The 22,372-nt window shown below is 36.7% G+C and overlaps 1 protein-coding gene across 6 annotated transcripts; it reads right to left on the bottom strand.

Annotated features, from left to right (window-relative positions):
* Positions 1 to 266: 266 nt before the first annotated feature.
* Positions 267 to 19,061, bottom strand: LOC111662156 (muscleblind-like protein 2a). Of its 6 annotated transcripts, none has more exons than XM_087176515.1 (10): positions 17,344 to 17,552; positions 14,400 to 15,093; positions 9,728 to 9,892; positions 9,408 to 9,614; positions 9,031 to 9,282; positions 7,945 to 7,998; positions 6,986 to 7,142; positions 5,884 to 5,919; positions 5,044 to 5,138; positions 267 to 4,427 (listed from the first exon to the last, which is right to left on the bottom strand). In XM_087176515.1, exons 2-10 carry the CDS (start codon positions 14,595 to 14,597, stop codon positions 4,413 to 4,415), a joined length of 1,179 nt encoding a protein of 392 aa, XP_087032641.1. In that variant the 5' UTR covers positions 14,598 to 15,093; positions 17,344 to 17,552; the 3' UTR covers positions 267 to 4,412. The 6 variants fall into 6 exon arrangements, with proteins under 6 accessions (XP_087032641.1, XP_087032642.1, XP_023271691.1 ...); XM_087176516.1 differs by having other exon boundaries at positions 5,044 to 5,096; XM_023415923.2 differs by lacking the exons at positions 5,044 to 5,138; positions 17,344 to 17,552 and adding an exon at positions 18,825 to 19,061.
* Between the last annotated feature and the right edge of the window lie 3,311 nt (positions 19,062 to 22,372).

The following is a 22,372-nucleotide window of genomic DNA, read 5'->3' as shown; positions in this document are numbered from 1 at the left end:
GCCCAGCACACTACCTGAAATAGATCATTTATCCAAATGTATGGAGCATTTTAAAAAGAAAAACATGATCTGCCTGTCTGATTTGTCTTTTATGGGTATGCGACCAATCAAGCTGGACCTACCTCTAGTAAAAATAATTAAACTTTAAAAACTTAGCGAAATTATTTAATTTGTGAAATTATTTTATTTGATTCAGATTGAGTTTTTGTGCCAAATAAGTACAAAATAAATGTACATTACAAAATAAAACAACAGAGCTCACAGAATGGCATTTATTTGACATTTATTTATTTGCAATATTAGATATTACACAATTTAGAATTTACAGGAACAAAACTATCCACATGAAATGTTTAATTATGCACAAATAAAATTATTTCACGTTTCAAAAGAAAAAAAAAGCAAAAGGGAAAGTTTATATTCAGACCAGAATGGAACCAAATGGCACTGATACAGCTTCATCAGAAGTCTTGTAATTTTAATATAACCATTTATAATAACAAGTTAGTCAGTCTCATCATCATCATGCGTTTCAGGGTAGTGTTTCAGTTTGTTTTACAGTCTGTCATTTTGGCCGTAAACTAAAAATTCATGCTGTAACAATTTCACAAAATGATTGAGGGAAATTAGTTTTAGTTATTAGATACTGAATTCACAATTACTGAACAAATGCAAACGTAGGATTAGATCAAAGATAAGGCAAAGTTCACAAAAAGCATGTCTTCTCAGTCGACTGACCTTTGAGAAAGTGCTTAAGAGAAATGTTTCCGTCAGTCAGTCAGACCAAACATTCTTACTGTCCATTTGTTTTTGACTGGGTGAATCAAAATGTCAAACAAGCTCCATGTGCAGGCGTTTTCTTGACATTCAAGCTTTTTGCCAAACGGTGAAACAAACATTCAGAAATATGCCTTTTATTTGAAGGTATAATAAATTAGGGAAACGTATCATCTATTTAATAGCAACCTAAACTTTGAAAGCAATCATATAATCAAAAAAATAATGAAGTTTTATACAGCCGCTGAACCATCAAGTGACCTCTGAAATTTTAGCTCACTGTGTGGTGGATTATATTTTTTTGCAAGATGTTGACATGCAGTGGAAACTATGTAAAACACAAAATTCAGATTAAAACACTATTTTTATGCACTCTATCACTTAGTGTTTTCACCATGGTGTAATAAAGTCAAATATCTGAAAGTATAGTCTAATGTGTTATTGTGAGGAGGAAAAACTATTTATATCACCTACAAAAATACAAATTTTAGTCACTGCAACTTCAGGCTGCCTCAGCAACAAATCAAAACAGTAACATGGCAAACCATTAATTACTTTTTTGTTAAATGTGGGCTGTACAATGCACTTTTGTACATAAAAAGCAATTCTATGGCCTTGCTCATACAGAGGTTTGTTGTCCCTTACAGCTGACAAGGCAGTAGCAAGGATGAAATGTTCTAAGCTTCTCTTTGCTCCAACATATGATCCCTCGACACAGGCGGCTTTTCATAGGCTAAAAACAACAGATGAAGGCCCTTTGAGGAACCTCCAACAGAGCTAAAGTCAGTTTAATAAATTACATTCATCATAAAATAGAAGAGAATATTGAGAACTTTAAACGTGTTCGTAGCTAAAGTTAAACAAGTAAAATATCCAAGTATACTCCATATATTCCATCCAATAAGGTGTAAAAATTTTCACAATGAAAATACATAATGAAAATGTTAACAAATGCAACATCTCTTGGTGGATTGTCTGAGTTAATCACACACAATTTAAAAACATACCAGTCACTTGAAAAGACACACAGAAACATTAAAGGAAAAGGTTGATGTTTTCACACACTGCAAAACAGGTAACTAAAACTTATATAAAAAGATGTTCAAGAGAACATTACATATGTTAAACATCAGTTTTGTTTTTCACTTAACCAGACACAATGCCCACTCTGCCTGCTCTAAGTTTTAAACACAGTCAGGTAATTGCATATTGTGGTATCAATCATACACAACTGCACCAAAAAGTCTATTTCCTTATATTCTATTTTACTACATATAGTATTTTACTGCGCATTTAACTAATTAGGAGACATCATCGGAAACTACTTTATCATCTTAAATGTGAAACGAAATAAAATTAAACTGGATATTCATTCTTATACATAGTACATACAAATGTGAGTGAATGTCACATGAATGAAAATTAATTATAAGACTAAATCTAAACAGGCGAACACAACATACTAATGCACTGACATGGCATTGCTAAACATTTCTTTCTAAATGTGAGTTGAGTCGATTTAATTGAATGATTTTTTCCCACAAAGCCTTTTAAATATGCTTAGATGTAATTGCATGCACAATTCTTTAGGCACTTGTAACATTCAAATAATACAGTACTGACAACTGACTGTAACATCAAGACTAGTAGTGCACACACTACTCAACTCGAACTTTATAGTATCACAAGAACTTTAGTTATGAGTAGTAGTATTCCAATACCCTTTTATTGAGTTCATTATAATGACTGTGGAGGCTCTTCCTAAAAACGTGGTTTGCTATACAGTATCTTCAAGTTGAACCAGGGGCTGGTTTCCCAAAGATAATTTAGACTGGTTTGTAGTGTTAGGCCAATTAGTGAATTATATTTGGTGTCATGCACATGTATGCGGTGCCCAGCCCACATGACTTCGAAGACACCAACAATACCATTGCAGTGATGATACATTTGTCAGACATGAACTTTACTTCTTTCAATAGCTAATGGTAATGTACCTGAAGGTAAGTGTGTACAGAGATCTTTGACTTTTGGCCAAATTCTGCTTCACATAAGACTCTACACTGTAGTTGTTTTTCATCAGACAATATGTCTGAAAAAATATGGCTCATAATTTGTGGTTTGCTAATAATGTTGTGGACTGTTTAATGATAAGAAGAAGAGTTTTTAGTGACTGCAGTAATCTGTTGAAAATATACAGCAATGAGGACATCTTCATTTTGTTTGCCCCAAGAGAGTATCCTGAGTCTGACTGATGAGTTAGCCACATTAAAAGCCACAGCATCTCAGATCTGCTACAGGTCTGCACTGCATTGACATTTTATAATAATACAAGGTTTTTGTATTGTTATACTCTTCACTGAATATTTCCAGTAAAATGTCCTGTAACTGACAAATTCTTTAAGCGGGCAAACATTTTCTGCTGAGCAGTTTGATATAGTTACTCAGTCAGCCATGTTTTCAAGTTTGTAAATACACCCGGAGTTAATAGTACATTAGTCCTAATTCATACAGACAAGAAGTAGAGAGCTTTGTTAAATGGATGAATTTGGATGTTTATCTGAAGTCTGACTATTATAGGTTTGATCTAAGCCACAGTCAAAGTCTATCTTTGTGAAATCTGCCCCAGAATTGAAAACCACCACATGGATACATCAACAAGTCAAACATCACCTGGACCAATAATCCAAAGGAAGAGGGGAAAATTAACAGTTTGAATCACTGTTGCTTTACTACCTTCAAGAGAGAACGTATCTGTAGAAAATAGGTTTAATAGAATTTTGTGCCAACAAACATAATGCACAGTATACGCAATGCAAAGGCACACCAGGAGGTGGAGCTCTGATCCTGTTTTCTGGGGATAACAGGGCAAAGAACCCAGATTGACTACCCCAGAACTTCCATAAGCCTGCTGTCACGTTACATTTTTACAATGTGGAGTTTAAAGTTAAAATAAGTGCTTTCACGAGTTATCTTAAAATAATTAAATCCGGCACTAGATAAACAATCATTAATGTGAAAAAAAACTTTTTAGATTATATGACATTCAAGAAGGAAAAAATAATTTGTTGCTCAATATTATGTTGATAATAATATAGGACCAATTAACACATGGCATTAACATGTTCTGTCTACACACTGAAAACTGATCTCAGATTAGGTGTGTCGTGATCTCTTACAATTGTCAGTAAAATACATTTCTGTCTGATTTCCACTTGTTTCATGGTTGAATTTATTCAGAAAGGTTAATTTTTATTTATGAGGCTCCAATATGCGAATTTGAGTCAGACTGCATTTCCGCTCATTCAGAGGGTAAATGCACCTCAGACCGTGTCAGAATTGGGTTTTGGAAATAGAAACCAGGATGTTTTGCACATTACTGAGGATGTATGTTAACTCAGGTGCAAAGGCATGTACATACAATAATCTTCTGTGTTATTTCTCTAAGACCATATAATCCTAGTAATTGAGCTATGTAATTTATTTTTATAGATAAAAGTAATGTTTACACATTTTCCATCAGTGATGTTATTAGCATGCAGCTTGTATGTGTTGTGTGGGGTTAACAGAGTATTTACAGAGCGGCTGTTTGGGACCCTTAACAGCAGCAACATGGCACTGACTCCTGTTTCTGGTGGTTACTTGAGGATGATCTGTTTCAGAGGCAAAAGACAGTCACTTAGTAGTTTCACACAATAAATATATACTTGGGACAAATGCGTTTCGTTACATGACAAAGATCATCAATTGCTCATCAAATTTTACTGTTTGAATGGATACAAAAATGATAAGACTAAATGGAATTAATACCTGAACATCTTAAGCTTGTGATAATGGTCTTCAAATTCCTCTGAGGTTTAGGTAACGCTCAGGTGCACAAATGGATCCACCAGTAGGAGGATAATATTGTTTTTGAAGACCAACTACTATTTTGTTGCAATAATTTATTCCTCCCTTAACATTAGAACTGCATACTGAATAATGAAACAGACACTGACACCAAACAAAGCAAAAAACATGCAATAAAGAATATGTGCAAAACCACTGTTTGCAGATGGAAAACCTCTGTACAAGTGTTGTTTGTCATAAGGGAAAGGGGTGAGATGCAGCCTAGTAGTTCTACTGAAGGTCTACAGGTAAATGAAGCTTAATGATAGGCAATGCAAGCAGGGCAATTCTACGCTGACAAAGCAACTCCCCTGATTTAAAGATGAAGCACTTCCTCAGGGCTCAAGGATTTATGACAGAAAGCTTTAAAAAGGAGCAAACCTGATTGGCTGTTGCTGTTGCTGCGTAGGGGACACTTGTGGCGGGAGTAGTTGCTGCAGAGACAGTAGCAGGCGTAGCACTGTACATCATGGGGACTTTTTCAGGAAGGGAACCATGAAAGCAATGAAAAGGGAGGTGGAGCATTATGGTAACCATAGCAATGTTTTTCTCTCTCTCTCTCTCTTTCTCACTCTCTCTTTCTCACTCTCTCTTGCCAAGCAAATATAAAATGAAATTAGCAGCAAGCCATCATTAGGTTAGACCAGCAGATGGCATACGATCACACAGCAAAGCGAGACAGCAGGGGAGTTCACAAAAGGACGGCTGATAAGAGATAAAATTAGGAAATCTGTCAATAATTTGACATCCCAAAAGAGACAGCATGTACAGCAACGGTAGCAGACACAATAAAAGTGGTTTTAAATTATATTTAAGGAGCTTTAATTATAAAAAGCATTTAAGAGTATAAAAAACATTGAAGTGAATCTCAGGGATGCTGATCAAATTTCCTAATCCATGATGCATGGCACTTCTACAAACAAAATCCACCAAAATGCTTATATTTGTATACTGTGCTTTGGCTATTTGGAATAATGTTAAAAGCAAGTATATATAAAAGGCTTGGTGATCAAAACAAACACATAAATATGTAAGGTGATTAAAAATATCTTTAGAGAAAAAGTTATGTAATGTGGATTCCTAATATTTGGAACCATATTCAAGCTTTTGCTTTCCTATGGTGTAACAACGAAAATGTCTTAAACAAACACAGTAATTACATTTCACCTGTGTTCTCCATTTTTTATGACATAGTGTATAGAAATTAAGGAAGGCACCTACCAATGCTGTTAGCAGGAGTCATGCAGAAGACAGAACCTGTGTGATTATCAAATGGAAAGAGAAGGTGTATTTAAGTGTGACTGAAACGTGAAAACGATAAGAACTGGTGTGAGCCCAGATAATTACATTTTGGCTAAGTCAAGCTGAGTAACATACTACAGCTATTTGTAAGTGCAAGGCAAGGAGACACATCTCTACATTTAAGGCTAAAAAACTGAACACATTTGTATTTTTCCACTTCCACTTTCCTAGAAGCCACAGGAAAGAAGAGAATTTTGCTGGAAATGCAACTGATCACTTCCATGTATTGTCTAAGAAATATTTCAGAATGCAAAAAGAGCTTATTTCACAGCAGACATTTTACAGACATTTGTTGTTTGGCATAGCAGGTAGCAGCAGCTGTGTTGCACCATTCACTTTTACTTAACCTCTTCTATCAGAGTAAAAAATGTTCCACAAAAGGGGAAGGGTTTGCAGACAGTTAAGAGACAGGAGTCAATAGTACAAATACGTTTTTTTTGTTAAGTTTTTGTCCCTTTGGCAACAAAACTAGCTTACTAATGAGTTAGCTAACTGACTGTTAGTCCATTTCTTAGTTCAAAGAGCTCACTTCTCTATTTAGTAAAATTTTATTCAATGAAATGGTGTGTAATGGTGAACAAAATCTCAGGGGAAAGTAAATAACAGAAGAGAGCTGTCTCTGGGCTATTGTGACTGATTAGCCAGGCAAGTGAGTTAATGTTACCTCGTCAACCACAGCTGTTCACTAATAAGCGCTGCCCTGTGAGTATTCACCAAGCATCTGATCCTACATATTTTGTGTAGATGAGTGACTGTAGAGCAGATGCATTGTTAATAATATGAGTAACAACTGTGCTTTTTGACTATGACAATTCAAAATGTCTGCTGTGAAAAAGGTCTGCAGTCAAACTCTTTAGGATCAGGATTAAGAGATATTTCATTTGAATTATTTCATTCTATGAGCAGTGTCATTCTGTAGCACAGGCAGCTGCCAAGTTGTTAAGTGATTTAACTACTTTTAAGTGGAAAGTTGTATAAAGTGCCAGTTAAACTTTGGATACATAACAAGTTTAAAGATTACCTGTGGGATAAAATGCTGCAGTGGGCTGCTGCAGCTGTGCATTGGCCAGAGCCTGTTGGTAGTGCAAAAAACTGGGACTGAGGAGAGAGCTGGTCCAGCTGCTCTTCTCAAGAGCTTGTCTCTTTGGTAGGGGTTGTAGGACGCTGTGGGGAAAGGCCTGAAAAGTGACAGGGGAAAACATAAAACACTAAAACCTCCCAACTTTACCCTCTCTCTGTTCAGCTGCATTTTATACATTCTTAATATTTAGTATCACGACTACAACTACACAAATACACAATAAAGGTGACTGTTATCACATGATGGAAAAAAAAAAATCAAGCACAGTTGTAGAATACAGATATGAATGGAATAATGTATTCACCAATATTTAACAAATATCTGTAAACTTAAAGGGGCTATTTGTAAGTTTTCTTTGCTGCTGAGCATGATTGCTTGCCAGGAGTGGGTGGTGGTGATAGTCGCCTTCCAAGAGCCTCAGGCGTCATTGCGTTTACAATACAAGAAGTTATCATATGCCCTCTAAGCAGCACTCCTTCTTCAGGGCAGACTGGGCACTACAGTGACTTGGTATAAGAAAGCGATGAGACAGGTCAACTGGGCTAGGGTTAGCTTGTTAGCATGCTAACCAGTAGAAGAAGTGATAGAAATAGAAGCAAAACAACTGTCAACTGGCGTTGCTTTCCACGACTGGAGACAGCTCTTGGCGAGTAAAGGAATGAAGTTTGACACGGAGCTTCCAACATTTCTTCTAGACTGGTAATTAAACAGCTGTTAATGCTAACGTTGGCTATGTAAGCAATAGCAAAACTTACAAATAGCTCCTTTAAGCACTTGAAGATACTGATGTTAACTGTGTACACAAACACTATATGAAACTTGAAGAAGCCACAGTGACAAAAATTAAAAGTTTTTACAGTACAATTAATAGCTACATGCAAAGCAAAAGGTGAAAATACCAGGTCTACAGTTGCCTCGAGGGGTCGCTTCATTGCTTTGGCAGTCGACTGAGTCTTTTAATAGCAGGCAGCGAGCACATGATGGCAGTGGGCCAATGGGATTCAAGCGTATTAACATACAGGTAACAGCAAGCAGAGGTGCATCATGGGGGACAGCATTGTGGATAGGTGAGAAGGGGAAAACAAAACAAAATAATCTGAATGTAGTATACCACATAAAACACAATATGCATGCACAGTAACCAAAAGAACTGATTGAAGGAAACACTGACTTAAGATTCCTGAATTAGTAGTTCAGCATAATCAGTAGCTTTGGCAACCAAGATTTACAATGATACGGTACAATCCTGTACACCCTTTATATTGTATATTGATCACCTTGTTATTATTACTTGATCAGAGTTTTTCATTATGATCAAAACACTACCACTACTGTGATGCAATCAGTGAAACTATGCACACAATGTAATTTGGTAATAGATACACTGATTCTACACATTAAAAGAATAATGTAATGGATGGCAGGCACAGAATCTTTTAATGTTGAATGAAGGATGACTTGGTTTTATGAGAGCTAGCCAAAAGCAACATCACCAGTTAAAAAAAACACATGAATCTAGTGTCATAAACCACAGAATGTGGAGCTCCATTTACTACACCCACACTCATTTTTTGAGTGGACTGGCAGGTGCCTCCTCTATGTGTAACTCTAAACAGTTGTTTTTAGGTATAGTTATGTTTTTCACTTTTGTACAAGCTGAAATGCATGCAACAAAAATATGATCTAAATAACTATCAAAAAAATTACGTACATGAAAAAAGATGCAGATGGTCTATGGATGGCAAATGAGCACAATACTGACACATGGCTTCAGTATAAAATCAGGGGACATGGGGGCATATACTATACCACTACATTAAATGTGCCATTACAAATGATAGTGCTCCATATTTAGGCATTTAATGGCAAACACTGTGACACCAAACACCTCCATTTTATTAACAAGATAATGTGTTTTCTGATCATGTATTTTTTGCAAACTAGAACATTTTTCAGTTGTCAGAAAGATAAAGGCTGTGTCTTACCATGGCTGCAGCTGCGGCCTGGGCTGTGATGGCTGTCTGATTGACTTGCTGACTGGATTTGATTTTGGCCTGCAAGTGTGCAGGTGGGTGAAAATACTTGCACTTCTCCCTGGAGCAGCGGCTCTTGATATAGTCCATGCAAACAGTGACAGTGTTATCAGTGGTGTCAATCATTGGACTGTCACTGGGGTGAGCGAAGCGGCAATCTGTCTCCCCTCTTGAACAGTTTCCCCGCTGAAATTCACGACAAACCTGAAAGGAGCAATTATAAAGACAGCAAGATTAATTCAGCTCTCAGCATTTGGCCAGATTATGTGTGCCTGCATAAGTACTGATATCTTATTTATGTGAAATCACTCCTTGCGGCGAATGATTACCTCTAGTTTGTCTGTACGTTGCAGCTTCTGTGAGGGAGAAGAGGAGGAAGAAGAAGAAGAAGAAGAGGAACTCTGGACCGTGACAGGTGGGCTCCCAGGAACAAGAACTTGGGTGCTCGGGAGAATGTCTGAGGGAACAAGGCTCATTCCATGGCTCAAGGGTGTCATGTATGAGCCATAACCAAGACCAGTATTTGTACCAAGTCCCTGTGTAACAGAAAAAGCTGACTTTGAGGGAAGGTGTTATATTATACAAATGAGACAAGCACCTTCATATTACAAACAATAGTAATGGGTAGGATTCACGATGAGGACCTTACCACAGGCTGCATGCTGGGTCCAGGGATCACAAGCTGCATCTGTTGGGCGAGTACGGCTGCCGCAGTCTTCTGCTGGATGAGATTGTTGCGCCCATTTATCTCCAACTGGGTTTTTAAGTGCGAAGGTGGATGAAGATACTTGCAGTTTTCTCTTGAGCATCGGCCCTGTATTCAGAGAAATTAAAAAAAAAGCAGAACCCTCAAGATCACAGGCCAGTAATCGTTATCTTGAAGTGTTACAGTTATTTTTTGAAACTGAGGAAAAAAAAATTTTTATCAACATAATTTATTAGGAAAATAAATGTCACGGCCATGACATTAAAAGTGTATTAACTTAAGTCTTGCTTTTATCAAAATACTGTTACATTGTCCGAAAGGATTTTAATATGAGAACTGTTACAAAATAATGGTTACTTTTAAATGGATAAAACTTCCATTTTGAGAAATGAGAAATCTCGTAACAGTTGGATACAATACGCAACTCTCACCTCGACCTCCACAACTATACTTTTTACCATGCTACATAAAGGATATTGGCAGTGAACAGTAGCTTTGGACATACACGGGTTGCTGCAGAGTGATCCAGTATAAATGTAATATACTGGGCTGTAAAGGGTATGATTGAGATGAAGACAAGTCAGTTATTGATTCTACAGTGCTCTCTTTACGATTACACTGTAGCTGTTATGAGAGAAGTTAAGACCAAGCTGACTGGCTACATGAGACATCCCTGAGCTTACCAGCTGTGAGCATAGTGGTGGTTTGCCTTATAGTTCAAACAGTCACATTTTTAAGCTTGAGTATTACTATCTCTTTTTAAAACTTCAAAATGAGCATACCACATTGTTTCTGTCAGTCAAGCATCTGTATTAACCTTATGAGAGGTCAACTTCCTCTGTCCTAAATATTCAAATCCATTCAAATTATATATTCAATTATATTTAGTGTAGCTTTATTGGTCATCAGTGTTTATTACTCTTTATGAAATATTGTAAAACAGCGCCAACAGAAATAACTTATGGTATATACACTACTAACCTCTATGTTTTAACAGTATTTAGCTTCTTTCCAGTTTAGAGAGGACAGTTTTTTGAGGACTTCTAAGGCCCTGTTCAGACCTGGCATTAACATGCATCTTGGCTGATCCAATCACAAGTGGACAGCTCTAAGTACATCAGGTCACACCTGGCATAAAATGCGTCTCCACATGCGTCTCGAATGACCACTTGTGATCGGATCTCACTTCCCTACTCTATATGCAAATAAACATAAACGCTGTTGTTTTTAGCCAGTCCAAGTATGACAGTCAGATCTGTTGTCAATGTGTTTGTGCGAGGGAGAGAGAGATAGAGGGAGGGAGGGAGAGAGAGAGACAGAGAGAGAAAGAGAGAGAGAAAACAGGGCAAACGAGTGAGCGAATCAATGCACTGTGCACAGCTCTATCCATTTGAAATAGTAAAATATTTTTGGTTCATTATGAATTGTGGCGGGACAAATTAAATTGTAGCAGAGGACATCAGGTCAGTAAGCGGCCCTTTTATGTGGCCCACGACATATTTATGTTCACACTGCTAAAAGAATGCAGCCACACGTGGCTCAGACCACCTCCAGATGTGGTCTGAGTGATCAGACCTAAAATGGGTCCTCAATGCATCCTGGGTGCATTCAGACCTGTACTTACAGTTTTCCACTTGTGATCAGATCACCTGAGACAGATGTTAATGCTAGGTCTGAAAAGGGTCCAAGAGATATAGGTTGCATAGATGTGGTTCTGACTAAAAGAAATCTCCACAACAATGCCTGCTACTACTGAAGTTTACTGCTTGCACTGCTGATTAATGAGCAGGTTCGCTCACTTGTCTTCACTATAAAAACACTCATGAGAAAAAGCCACAGGAAGCTTGTCCGGGCTAAAAAATACTATCTTTACAGAGTAAAAGATGGGCGGTTGACATCCTTCACTTGTGCCTTCCCTTCTCAGCAGACTTTGTTTGAAGTCATGAGAGACTAATTACAACACCAAAGCATGTGCACATTCTTTGGTATAATAAAGTTAACTCTGTTAGCAGTCATTGGTGAATGGCTAGAGAACTGTGACTTTAAGAAATCACATGGCAATAACATCCCATCAGTGGAGAAGCCAAAACAGCTAAGTAAGAGGAAAACAACATTTAAAAAGCACAATTTAGGCAGCTAGCTATATTTGTCTTTTTATAAATAAAGACTGAGTGTGAATAGCAGTTAGTATCAGCTGAGCTGACAGGACAGTAGTAGAGATGTCGGTAACAGATATTTAATAACTCCTTAGACAAAAGCCTATTCATAAAGAGGAGCTGTGACATCATCACATGACTGCGACAGCTACAGATTTTCTTGCTGACCTCTTCTTTCCATCCTCATAACAGATTAATTCCTGTGTCCTCAAAATAGTATAAAAACAAAGGTTGATATTCATTCACTTGGTTCCTCTAGAAAAATCAACATTTCTATCAGTAATAATTGTTCTATTGTTTACCTCTTATTGTTTATTTATGAAAATGCGCCAAAATTAAGGTAGTCTCTAGTGAATCTATTTTGATAATTGATTATTATCATTTAGGTCACATGCCAAATGCTCTCCAGTTCCATCTTGTAATTTGTGGGGATCTGCTGCTTTCATTTGTCTTATGTGGTTATAAATTCAGTATCTTTTAGACTATTGGTCAAATAGAACTGGAAATGTGATATTATCTTGGGCTTTAGTAAACAGTGACAGACATTTTTCACTGTTTAATGGCATTTGATGGACTAAACAATTAATTGATTAAATAAATAAATATTTGGCAGATGTATCAATAATGAAAATAATTCTGAGATACAGTTCTTTCATTGAACAGTTTAAGCTGTATATTTCAAAATCAGGGATGTACAGGGAAATATTTTGTCAGTAAAATTGATTCAGGTCATTAAATGTAGAGACTCAAATAATACAGATTGCTGATCCAACACCTTATAATAAAAGTGAAAAAAGGATTTTCCTTCAGAATTATCTCATGTACAGTATTAACTAAATTTATCAGGGTTAAATTCCAAATCAATGCAGTGCATGGTATCACTAAGCAGTAATATACTGAAGATGTCTAAAAATGTCTGTAGTGAATCTCATAATGGTTACAACTTTCAAGCAAAACAATAAATGGTTATATTTGTTGTTGTTCATCAGCATGACATAATGCCAGATAGTTTCACCGTCACGAAAGAACAAACTGGAGCAAAGCTGTTTCATTACACAGGAAAGTTAACCAGTTTCTACTGTGAAGGGGTGTTAGACATTAGGCATGATAATGACAGACAGTGAACCGCGGAACTTTCTGACCCCACTGTACACTGGCACAGATAAATCTGCTATGAGCTAATATGGGTCTGGCTGATTTCAAAGCATTTTGAGATATTTAAACTATCTCTAAGCTAAAGTTAGTTAACTTAAGTCAAGACAGTAAAAACAGGTTACTCATCTAAAACAACTTTTAGCCGATAACAAACTATTAGAAGGAGGTGAGTGGAGAAAGAAAAATGATAAAGATCCGTGGCGCAGTTTTGATCAATTCATAGATACAGTTATCTCAAACGGCTAAAAATATTAATCAACCCTGTTGCTGTTTTCTGAGGGAGTTTGAGTTTCTCATCACAAAAGGTAGTTTTAGAGGTAAAAACTGGTATCACATTCATCTGACACTTCCCATTATTAACGTCTGTAATGACTGGTTACTGACCCTTAAATCTAAGCTCATTACTTCTCCTCAATAACCTATTTAACAATATTCAAGATGAACAATTAATGTTGTTTTTAGATAAAGGAATGAGACTGCTACTTTGTGTTAATACTTTCCGGCCCTTGACCACCAGGGCACAGACAATCTGTGTATAAACTGCTTACAGCGAGGAGATAAGACGATGACTCAACATGAGAATAATCCTGGGGGCAAAGCTGTATTGTGGTGTGATAGTGAATGTGTGAGAGTGGATTAAGTCAACCCCGGCCTCACACAGGGCAACAGAGCAAACAGGAGAATAAACTGGCTGAAATCCGACTGGCTGCCAGATTTAATCTTAAAAAAGATAAGTGGTAAGAGTAATATCTGACTGATATTTTACTCTGTATTTGTGTGGTGTTACCTATGATTGGAGCTATATCACATCCCAGACTTTGTTTCTACCTAAACAAATATTAGTAAATATCAAATATTGAGTCTGATTTCATTTGTTACTCCTGGTAAACTACTTGAATGGGGCTTGAATGGGATCCCACTGTACACGTGGAGGAAGAGGAGGAGAAAGATTGGTAGACCTACAGGTTTATAATTGTATTTGACGGGATGAGCTAGCTACATGACCTTAAAACTGGCAATCATATTCTTTTGAACAGAACCAACAGTTTGAGCAATTTCAACAATTTAAAAACCTTTCAAGGAAAGCAAAAAGGGTTGTAAAATAACAACGTGAAACAGGATTTTTTTTTTTTTTTTACATATATCTGGCATAACACAATAGAGAAACCATTCACTCAAGGACACTTTTTCATTTCATGGGATTTTTGTAGTTTCGTACTCCTTTTTACATGGGCAAAATGTTCTTACATTCAGTAAAGGGTCATTAAGCTGTTGCAGATAATAGTGTGTGCAATATTTCTTACCTTCAGTGAGTCAAAGCAGGCAATAACTCTACCATTTTCAACTTGGCAGCTCTTCGGTGGATGAGCAAATTTGCATTCCTCGTCCCTACGAGAACAGTTTCCTCGCTGAAACTGTCGACAGACTTCCAGTGTCAGCCATTTTGTGTCTCTTACTGAAGAAATGTTCAATGCCATGTCCAAAGGTTTTAAATCATACATTAAATTTTAAAAGTCAATATTATTGTTCTGTGCCTCATACACTAAAATCTGTAGGTTGACTGTATGTACAAAGTCCTCTTTTAAAACAACCTGGTAAGTCCTCCATCAGCTGGAACAGAAAGATCAGATGGCTGAGAAATCACTCATCAATGGGAAACAACTGTAGATGTTTTTTTTTTCTAGGTCAAGTTCAATTGTATATTCCACAACTGATGGTGCCCATAAATATCAGACAAGTGGGGGAAAGTTAATGCAGGCTTGTCACTGTAGTCATTCTCAGGTCATTCGTCTCCATCCTCCTATTCTCTTATATTGTGGGTCTATTTTAGCATTGATTTAGGTGGTGATATTGTACAAAGTGGTGGCGAAGGGCTTGCAGCTGAGGTATGCTGTGTTGGTGCTCGAGCCTGGCTTTAAAGAAAGCAGATACAGACCAATGTACACAGACCAACTTCAAGTCGGGGAAATCTTCTCAAAGGCACTTTCTATTGGTGATCTGAAAGACAAAAACACATGTATATTACTGACATTGTATTCAAATACACATTATTATCATGGCATGCAATGTAATGTCTTATTTTTTCTAGAGACAGCTCATTCTCTAGAGTCATCTGTTTTTTTGCAGTTTACAGCAGAAAGCAAACAGCGTCAAACAATATCAAATGTGACTTTGTGTAATTAGTAAAGCTATATGTAGTCTTGTCAGACTCTCAGAAGACAAGCCAAATGCCTTTTGGAGAGGCAGCCATTGTAGTTTGAAACAATCCTGTCCAATAAATTATTAGTGCCTCTAAATTCAGTAATTTCCTAATTAAAGAGACTAGAGTTGCAACAAATACTTGATTAATGCTGATTGACAGAAAATTAATTGGCAAGTTTTTTGATAATCATTTAATTTATTTAAGTAAAAACTTATCTGGTTTAAGCTTCTCAAATGTGAGGATTTGCTGCTTTTGTCTCTTTTATATCATTGTAACTGAATGTCTTTGGGTTTTCTACTGTTGGTTGCACGAAACAAAACATCTGAAAACTTCATCATAATGAAAATAATATCGACAAGACTTGACAATCAAAACACCAATGGTAACAACAATAACAAACTAAGACTGTTGAAATGATAGAAATTTAAAACATTTCAAAGAAGACAGAAATTTTAGGCCGAAGCTGTATTATAGCTTGATGAACAAGCTGCCAAACTAACATTCTGTGTCTTAGAGACTAACAATAGCCTGTGTCAAAGTCTGCTCATTCATTTCAGTGAGACCACTGTGTTGCACAGCAAGGGACTCAATGCAAGCGCTTCAACAAAAAAAAAAAAAAAAAGAGCATGGATAAGAACTTGGAAGCCCCCTCGCCCTTCATACTGGTAAGATATTAGAAATTCTTACTGTTTGCCAGCAAAGCATGCCAGACACAAGACACATGCCAGATGCAAAAAATCATATTGTTAGATCCCCACAATTCACTGTACAGTGTATAGACAGTGACAATACAAGATTTAATAAGTTATTTATCAGTGACAAGGGAACGTGAATAGAGACCACCTTACATCTGCTTGAATTTTTTCCTTGAGAGTGATACATTTTTGTCAAAAGCCAATATTCTGTCCCCTCTATAAGGTCTAAAATTAAACTGAATATTAATATTGCCAGACTGACACAGTTAAACTTTAAACACCACAAGATACATAAATGAATCAGCAGAACGTTGATCATACAGTGTTATACATCTCATTAAAGAAACCAAAAACAAACAGTAACAAAGTCAGTTTAGCCACAAACCGGATACTTCTTCCTCATCATTTTGTGTGAAAAGCATCCACTGCATTGTTAAATTCAGTTAAAAACCTGTCTTTTTCCAGCCTAATGTTGTTAACAGTGGCTAATTAGCAAAGAATACAGATGCTCAATATTTTGACTGACCATTCCAAACTTTATAAAAGTAGTGATGGTTGTTGTGTAACGATACACGTGACACAGGGTCTAATATAAAGGCTAATATAAAATGTAAAAGACTCTCCAGGCCATGTTTCTTCAGTAGAAATATTAGACTGTTAGAAACACAAAGCCACAATTGTTGTGCTAGCTGGGGATGTGTAGCTGGGTGGTGTCATTTTAATCAATAAATCTATAACAGTACACAAGCTCAAATCCATAAAACCATAAGATCTGGGTTATGCTACATTCTTAACAACTTTTGTTGATCAGCATTCACAATCAAAACAGATTGCCAATCAAAACTACATTTTATTTTAATCATACCTTTCATTGTATTAATTATTTCTCAACAGTCTACTTTCAAATACACTGCTACTCTCCACTTGCTAGTACAATGACATCAACACTTGGTGCCAAATTACTAGGCAGATATGTTGAGGCTAACCCGAATAGGGAAGCAAGACAAAGCTTAAACACACACAGTGTTGGGAGTTAAACACAGGATAGAATAGTCTGACCTGTACACCAAGTGGTAAAACACACAGGAAGTTGCTGAGCAGGCAGAAAAGGTGATTAACCCATGAGTTGAATAAATCTGTGTGCAAGCTCAAAAGTTGTTCCACTGAGAGTAATTAACAAGGCCTACGAATACACAAAAACCCAAAAGGCACAGCTTTAGAATAAAAACTGCTGTTGGTAACCCAGATCTTCCACTGTAACAGCCTCTGAGCCTTACTGAATGCTATCCCTCGGCATACTGCAGCAAATTCCTTTAGGCACAAGTCAGGAAACAGAGCAAGAAAACCTACCTCTCGCGTCATGCAGCACGAAAGAACTTCTGTCCCAGACCGAGAATCTAGGATAGAGCTACAACTTTTGAGAAGCTAATTTGTGAAGATGTTGACAACAACAACTGTCTTTATCCCCCCTCTTTCCAGAAGATTCAGGGACCAAAGATTTTCTCTTCACAACAGTAAAAACAGACTGTCTGTCCAACTCTGGCTGAAACGTTTCCAGCTATGTTTCCAGCCACCCCCTTCCTGCCTGGGTGCCGGCCTCCGGGAAGACCCTCCCAGTCAGACATTAGCCAATAGAAAACCAGAATCTGCTATACTGTGTGAAAGCTGGCCGCACAGCTTAGAGAAAAACACTGCTGGGAGTTGACACTTTATTTATGAACAAAATTTGATACTGAAATGGAGAAAGATGATGTAGTAACATATAAGTTCACTCTGACATTTCCATCATGATATTATTAGTGCTGATGTTTTAAATATGAGTATTTTTCTAAATTCAGCATAGAGGACGGCTTTGTCCTGCAGAGCTTATGATGTGCGATAGTGATGTAAAGCATTTTGATTATAGGTGGAAAGCAGCCAGTATTTGAACAATATGCAGTGTATTTCACAGGAGGAAGAATGAGAAGATGTACACACTGAAGGGGTTTCAAAGAATTTATAGATATGATGGTGCTAAACTTTAGAAAAGTGCTAAGGTAGGGTTTGTGCAGGGTTGTTGTCTATCTATCAATACTGCAGGATAATGTTATTTTGAATTATTTCATGATTTAAGCCTCACAAATGTAAGGATTTGCTGCCTTTATTTTTGGTCATTTTATTTTTTTAAAGTGATTTTGAGGTTTGAACTATTAGTTGGACAAAAAAGGCACTGTGAGGGCTGTCACTTTGGGCTCTGGGTAATTATGATGGCATTTCTCACTTTCTGACTTTTTACAAGCCAAACAAATCAACTGATTAATCTATCCATAACAAAAATAATCATTAGTCGCAGTTATACATAAAATAACTAAGTAAAAAAACTCCACCTCAATCAAATATAACATGTACATGCTGTTTACACGTGCACATGGTAAAAATAACCTAATTAATAATACACCAGTCATGGGGGGCATTTTTCTTCTTGGAGTACTTTCACTTTTGATACAATACTTTTAATTGAAATGGAGTATTTTTGCAGTGGGGTAGTAGTACTTTTTCTTAATATAAAAGATACTTAATACTTCCTCCACCAATGCTTATAAACTGCGACAGTCACCTAACCTCCAAGCATAACATCATATTATCTTGCTTGCATAGTTTGTTACTTCGAAGGGCTGGTTTTGTCTCTGTTTTGCTTTCTCATCTCCGGCTACTTTAGCTAGCTACTCACAACCACATAGCTAGCAAGCTAAGTGAGCCGCTGTCATAAGCTAACATTTTACAGTACGTCCACATTAACATTTATTAGCTTATGTTAGCCTCACTGTTAGCCGAGGAGTGTACCTGCTTACCTCATCATCCCGGAGGATACGGCGATCACGCACCAGCTAGGGGAGACGACACGGCAGCTCAACTGAACTAACGAAAACAAGGTGACAAGTGTTCCCGAGACGTTAGTTCAACAGCCCATTTTGCTCTTACTCTGTTCACAGAATTAAAGCTTGTTATTCTGTCTGCGTGTCCGACGTCGTTTCTTCTTTACTTTCTGGCACTGCACAGATTTAAGCAACAAGCTTCTACCAGCTTACTGTACGACCGTCAATTTGATGTGATGAGGGGGTTTCACGGGGTGCGCTGAGTATCCTTCGACTGTTAATGATTTAATATAGGACAAAGATATGTAATATATATCAAGTTATATATGATATACTCACATACTCATATCATATGCATTAAATTGATGTGAACGTTTCAGTTATTGTCAAAAAAGGGGTCATTCTATAATTCTATCTCGTAACATCCCCCCCTTACGAATACAAAGTGGTACGATCCACACGAATGCCAGTAGGCTAAAAGGGCAAGGGTTTGCTTGTTACCAAGGGAACAGCAATAAAACCATGTGAGATTTTCTGGATTAGTTTAATGACAACACGCTTTCCCGCACATATAAACATCAAATTAACGAAATGTAACAGTATTTACCAAAAATAGTGTGAAGTCGAAATTCTGCCAAATCATTTGTATTATAAATAATAAAATAGCCCATGTGGCCTAAAGAGTTTTGTATCCGTGTTAAGAATTAATGATAATGGAAGTCTTTGTAAGAATAAACAAACTTTTAAAATGAGTAGGCCTATAAAAATCAACTGCGCTAACAATACCCAAGCCTTTTAGGTCTGCTCAAGGTCAAATAAGATGGATGCTAACCAGGTAAAATAAGACAGGATGAAAGGGAGGAAAGGGCGGTGAGATTTTGCTATCATGTTTAATAATATACCTCTGCAATGAAGATAAAAACACCATTATGTTAGAGCCACTTACATGGACATTCTGTCTTTTCTGGTTTGTGTTAGACTAGAGTACTGTGCCTCAGTTGTATGGCTAGCTGTTTTTTCCCCTTATCATTCATTTTGTAGCAAATTGGTACAAGGAAAGTATTTATAGATAGCACCACATTATCAGAACACGAAAAAATCACAAAGATCAGCTGCCTGTAATTTCATACTGTGACAGTGATGGTCATGCTCTATGAATGTGAAAACAATATACAATAAAATTTGAATGCTTTAAGCAGCATGTCTGAATTTATTTAGGGAAAATTTAGTTAATTAGTCATTTAGTAGGCTAGATTAATTTTAGTAATTAAACAGTGTTGTGACATCTGTGCTCAGCAGCTAGCATATAATTAAAAATGTGAATAATGTTATTACTTTTTTTTTTAGAAATAAAAAAACCCACAACGGTGGCAAATGTAACATTTTATCCATTCCATTACTTGTCATGAAATTATTTAGCCTCTGTTACAGCTCATTTAACACACATTTACACACACATTCACCAGTTATGACTAATTTATTGATTCTCTTTTTTATGTTTCCCATGGCTATTTGGGACGGCAGCTTTCTCTGATCTGTCACACTGACAGATCTCTTCAACTAACTGGAGATGTGGCATCAAGTGCCACACAGAAAGGTCACCATATTGTTCCCTTTGGGGGAAATGTCACTGTCAGATAGAGTCAGATATAACAACAAAAAGAATGCAGCAATCCATGCTTTCACTCCTTTCACCTGAATACTGTTTGTTGTTCACATATTTTGATATTCGCACTCCATTTGGTATTATGTGGCATCATTTCACATCTGTGTGGCTTTGGTCTTCAAAATCTTAATTTCAATTTAAGTTTGGATAATTAGTCACCCACAATTTTCAACATTAAATCCTGTGCATTACTTAATCACTCCATACATGGAAAGTCAGATAACACTAACCATTTATGACGTGAACTTTTTGCCTATATTGCTTTTAAACATTTTCCTATTTGTAATTATAAAAACTACAACTCCAGAAGAATTATTTAAAATTCTGGAACTTTTGCTCACCATAATTAATTGTTGAGAGGAACGCTCCCATCTAGTGGTAGAAAATTGCAAATTAATCGAAGGAGATCTGTTTTTTGTGTGTCTGAGAAATATACATGTTTATATAAGTTGCAGGCTAATTTTTACTTCATTTATTTCTATTTACTCCTGCAGTAAAAATGTCATATGCAAAACTTTTGAAGTCTTATGTGTTCCTTATAGGAACTGATAGCCAGTTGAATAATTAGGTGAGACAATCAATCCAAAAAGTAGCAATATCATCTTATGGCCAGTAGATGTCAGTCTTCTCTAAAATATATTCTCACATAGTTTAGGAACCACGAGGCTCAACATGAGGGGGGTGGTTGGCCTCAGAAACCCATCAGTGAGGTGTTAGGTTTGTGATGCAAGCTGTATCACATCTTGCGCTCACCAAGGGTATACATTGTAGGTAAATAGATGACCTGCATGTTAAATATGAGAATCAATACACCTCAGTATTCATTCCATTCAGTCCTGCTTGTACTATTCTCTGATCTGACCGTCTCTACAGTGGTAGATGGCTAGTTTCCATGGACCAGCCCAGCCTGGCTCAGAGAGACAAAATGAATGTGAATGGGAACTTTAGTAGAATCAAGATCACAGCAAATATTTTTATTTTGGTCAAAATATAATTTATTTTCACACCAAGGATACAGTTTGTTTTCAAACCCTGTTATCATATCAAGCATCAAGCATACAGTGTTTTTTGCAGGGCAGAATTGTGCTAACATTATTGGGATTCAAATATAATGATAGATCTGATTCAGTGTTTTTTTTTGTGTCATTTTGTTTTATTATGGTATTGAAAAATAAAAACGCAGCTGAAGTATTTGAATAAAGTGTAGTGTTGGAATATGCAATCTGATAATGATGTGTTCATACTAAATGTTTTAAAACTTATTTTCCTTCTGTGTACCAGTGTTTGCTAAGAGGCACCAGATTTTGTGCTGACAATAAAAGCTCAGAAAGTAGAGCACTGTCTTCAAGCAATGTTGTTTTTTTTCTCCTTCTTTTTTTTTTTTCTTAAATCAAGTTATTACACACATCCTACGGTTAAACATGGAAGATAATACAGTCATACCATCTGGGAGGAAATGACTTGCTGCAGTTGTTGGCTGAAATGCTGAGCTAGCCATCCATACTGTACAACCTGAGGGGAAGCAGAAGGTTGTGTATGCCAGTGGATACAGAGCTGTAATGTAAAGTGTGTCTTGGAAAACACAAGGTTATCTCAATATAAGCACTGAGGCACTTTGGTTTAATGGTGAAGAGGGGTAAATGTACTTTTCTTGTAATATTATGGCACTAATTAACACTGAATCTGTGATCTCATAACAGTAACATAATCAGTTTACTGCATTTCACTTCTTTTCAGGTAGTACCATATACAGTACCTATATGAAAAGTTTTGCTAATATACACTAAATTTGTCGTTGCATATTATCTTCTCTTAACAAATCATTACTAGGCTATCAGAGTAAATGTCTGCTGGTATT

The sequence above is a fragment of the Seriola lalandi genome, unplaced genomic scaffold, assembly GCF_002814215.2.
Source record: "Seriola lalandi dorsalis isolate HSWRI2012SDOR001 ecotype SW California unplaced genomic scaffold, Sedor1 jcf7180002054559, whole genome shotgun sequence".
Lineage (NCBI taxonomy): Eukaryota > Metazoa > Chordata > Actinopteri > Carangiformes > Carangidae > Seriola > Seriola lalandi.
Note: the sequence above shows the minus strand (reverse complement) of the source record. Positions and strands in the feature narration are given on the sequence as shown.

What these genes read in the sequence shown, in the direction of transcription:
- LOC111662156 (XM_023415923.2), bottom strand. Translation starts at nt 14,597, where the DNA reads ATGTATGATTTAAAACCTTTGGACATGGCATTGAACATTTCTTCAGTA. An exon ending in GACCCAGCATGCAGCCTGTG is followed by an intron (nt 9,615 to 9,727) that starts GTAAGGTCCTCA and finishes TCTGTTACACAG; the next exon opens with GGACTTGGTACAAATACTGG. An exon ending in GACTCCTGCTAACAGCATTG is followed by an intron (nt 4,428 to 5,883) that starts GTAGGTGCCTTC and finishes CCTCTGAAACAG; the next exon opens with ATCATCCTCAAGTAACCACC.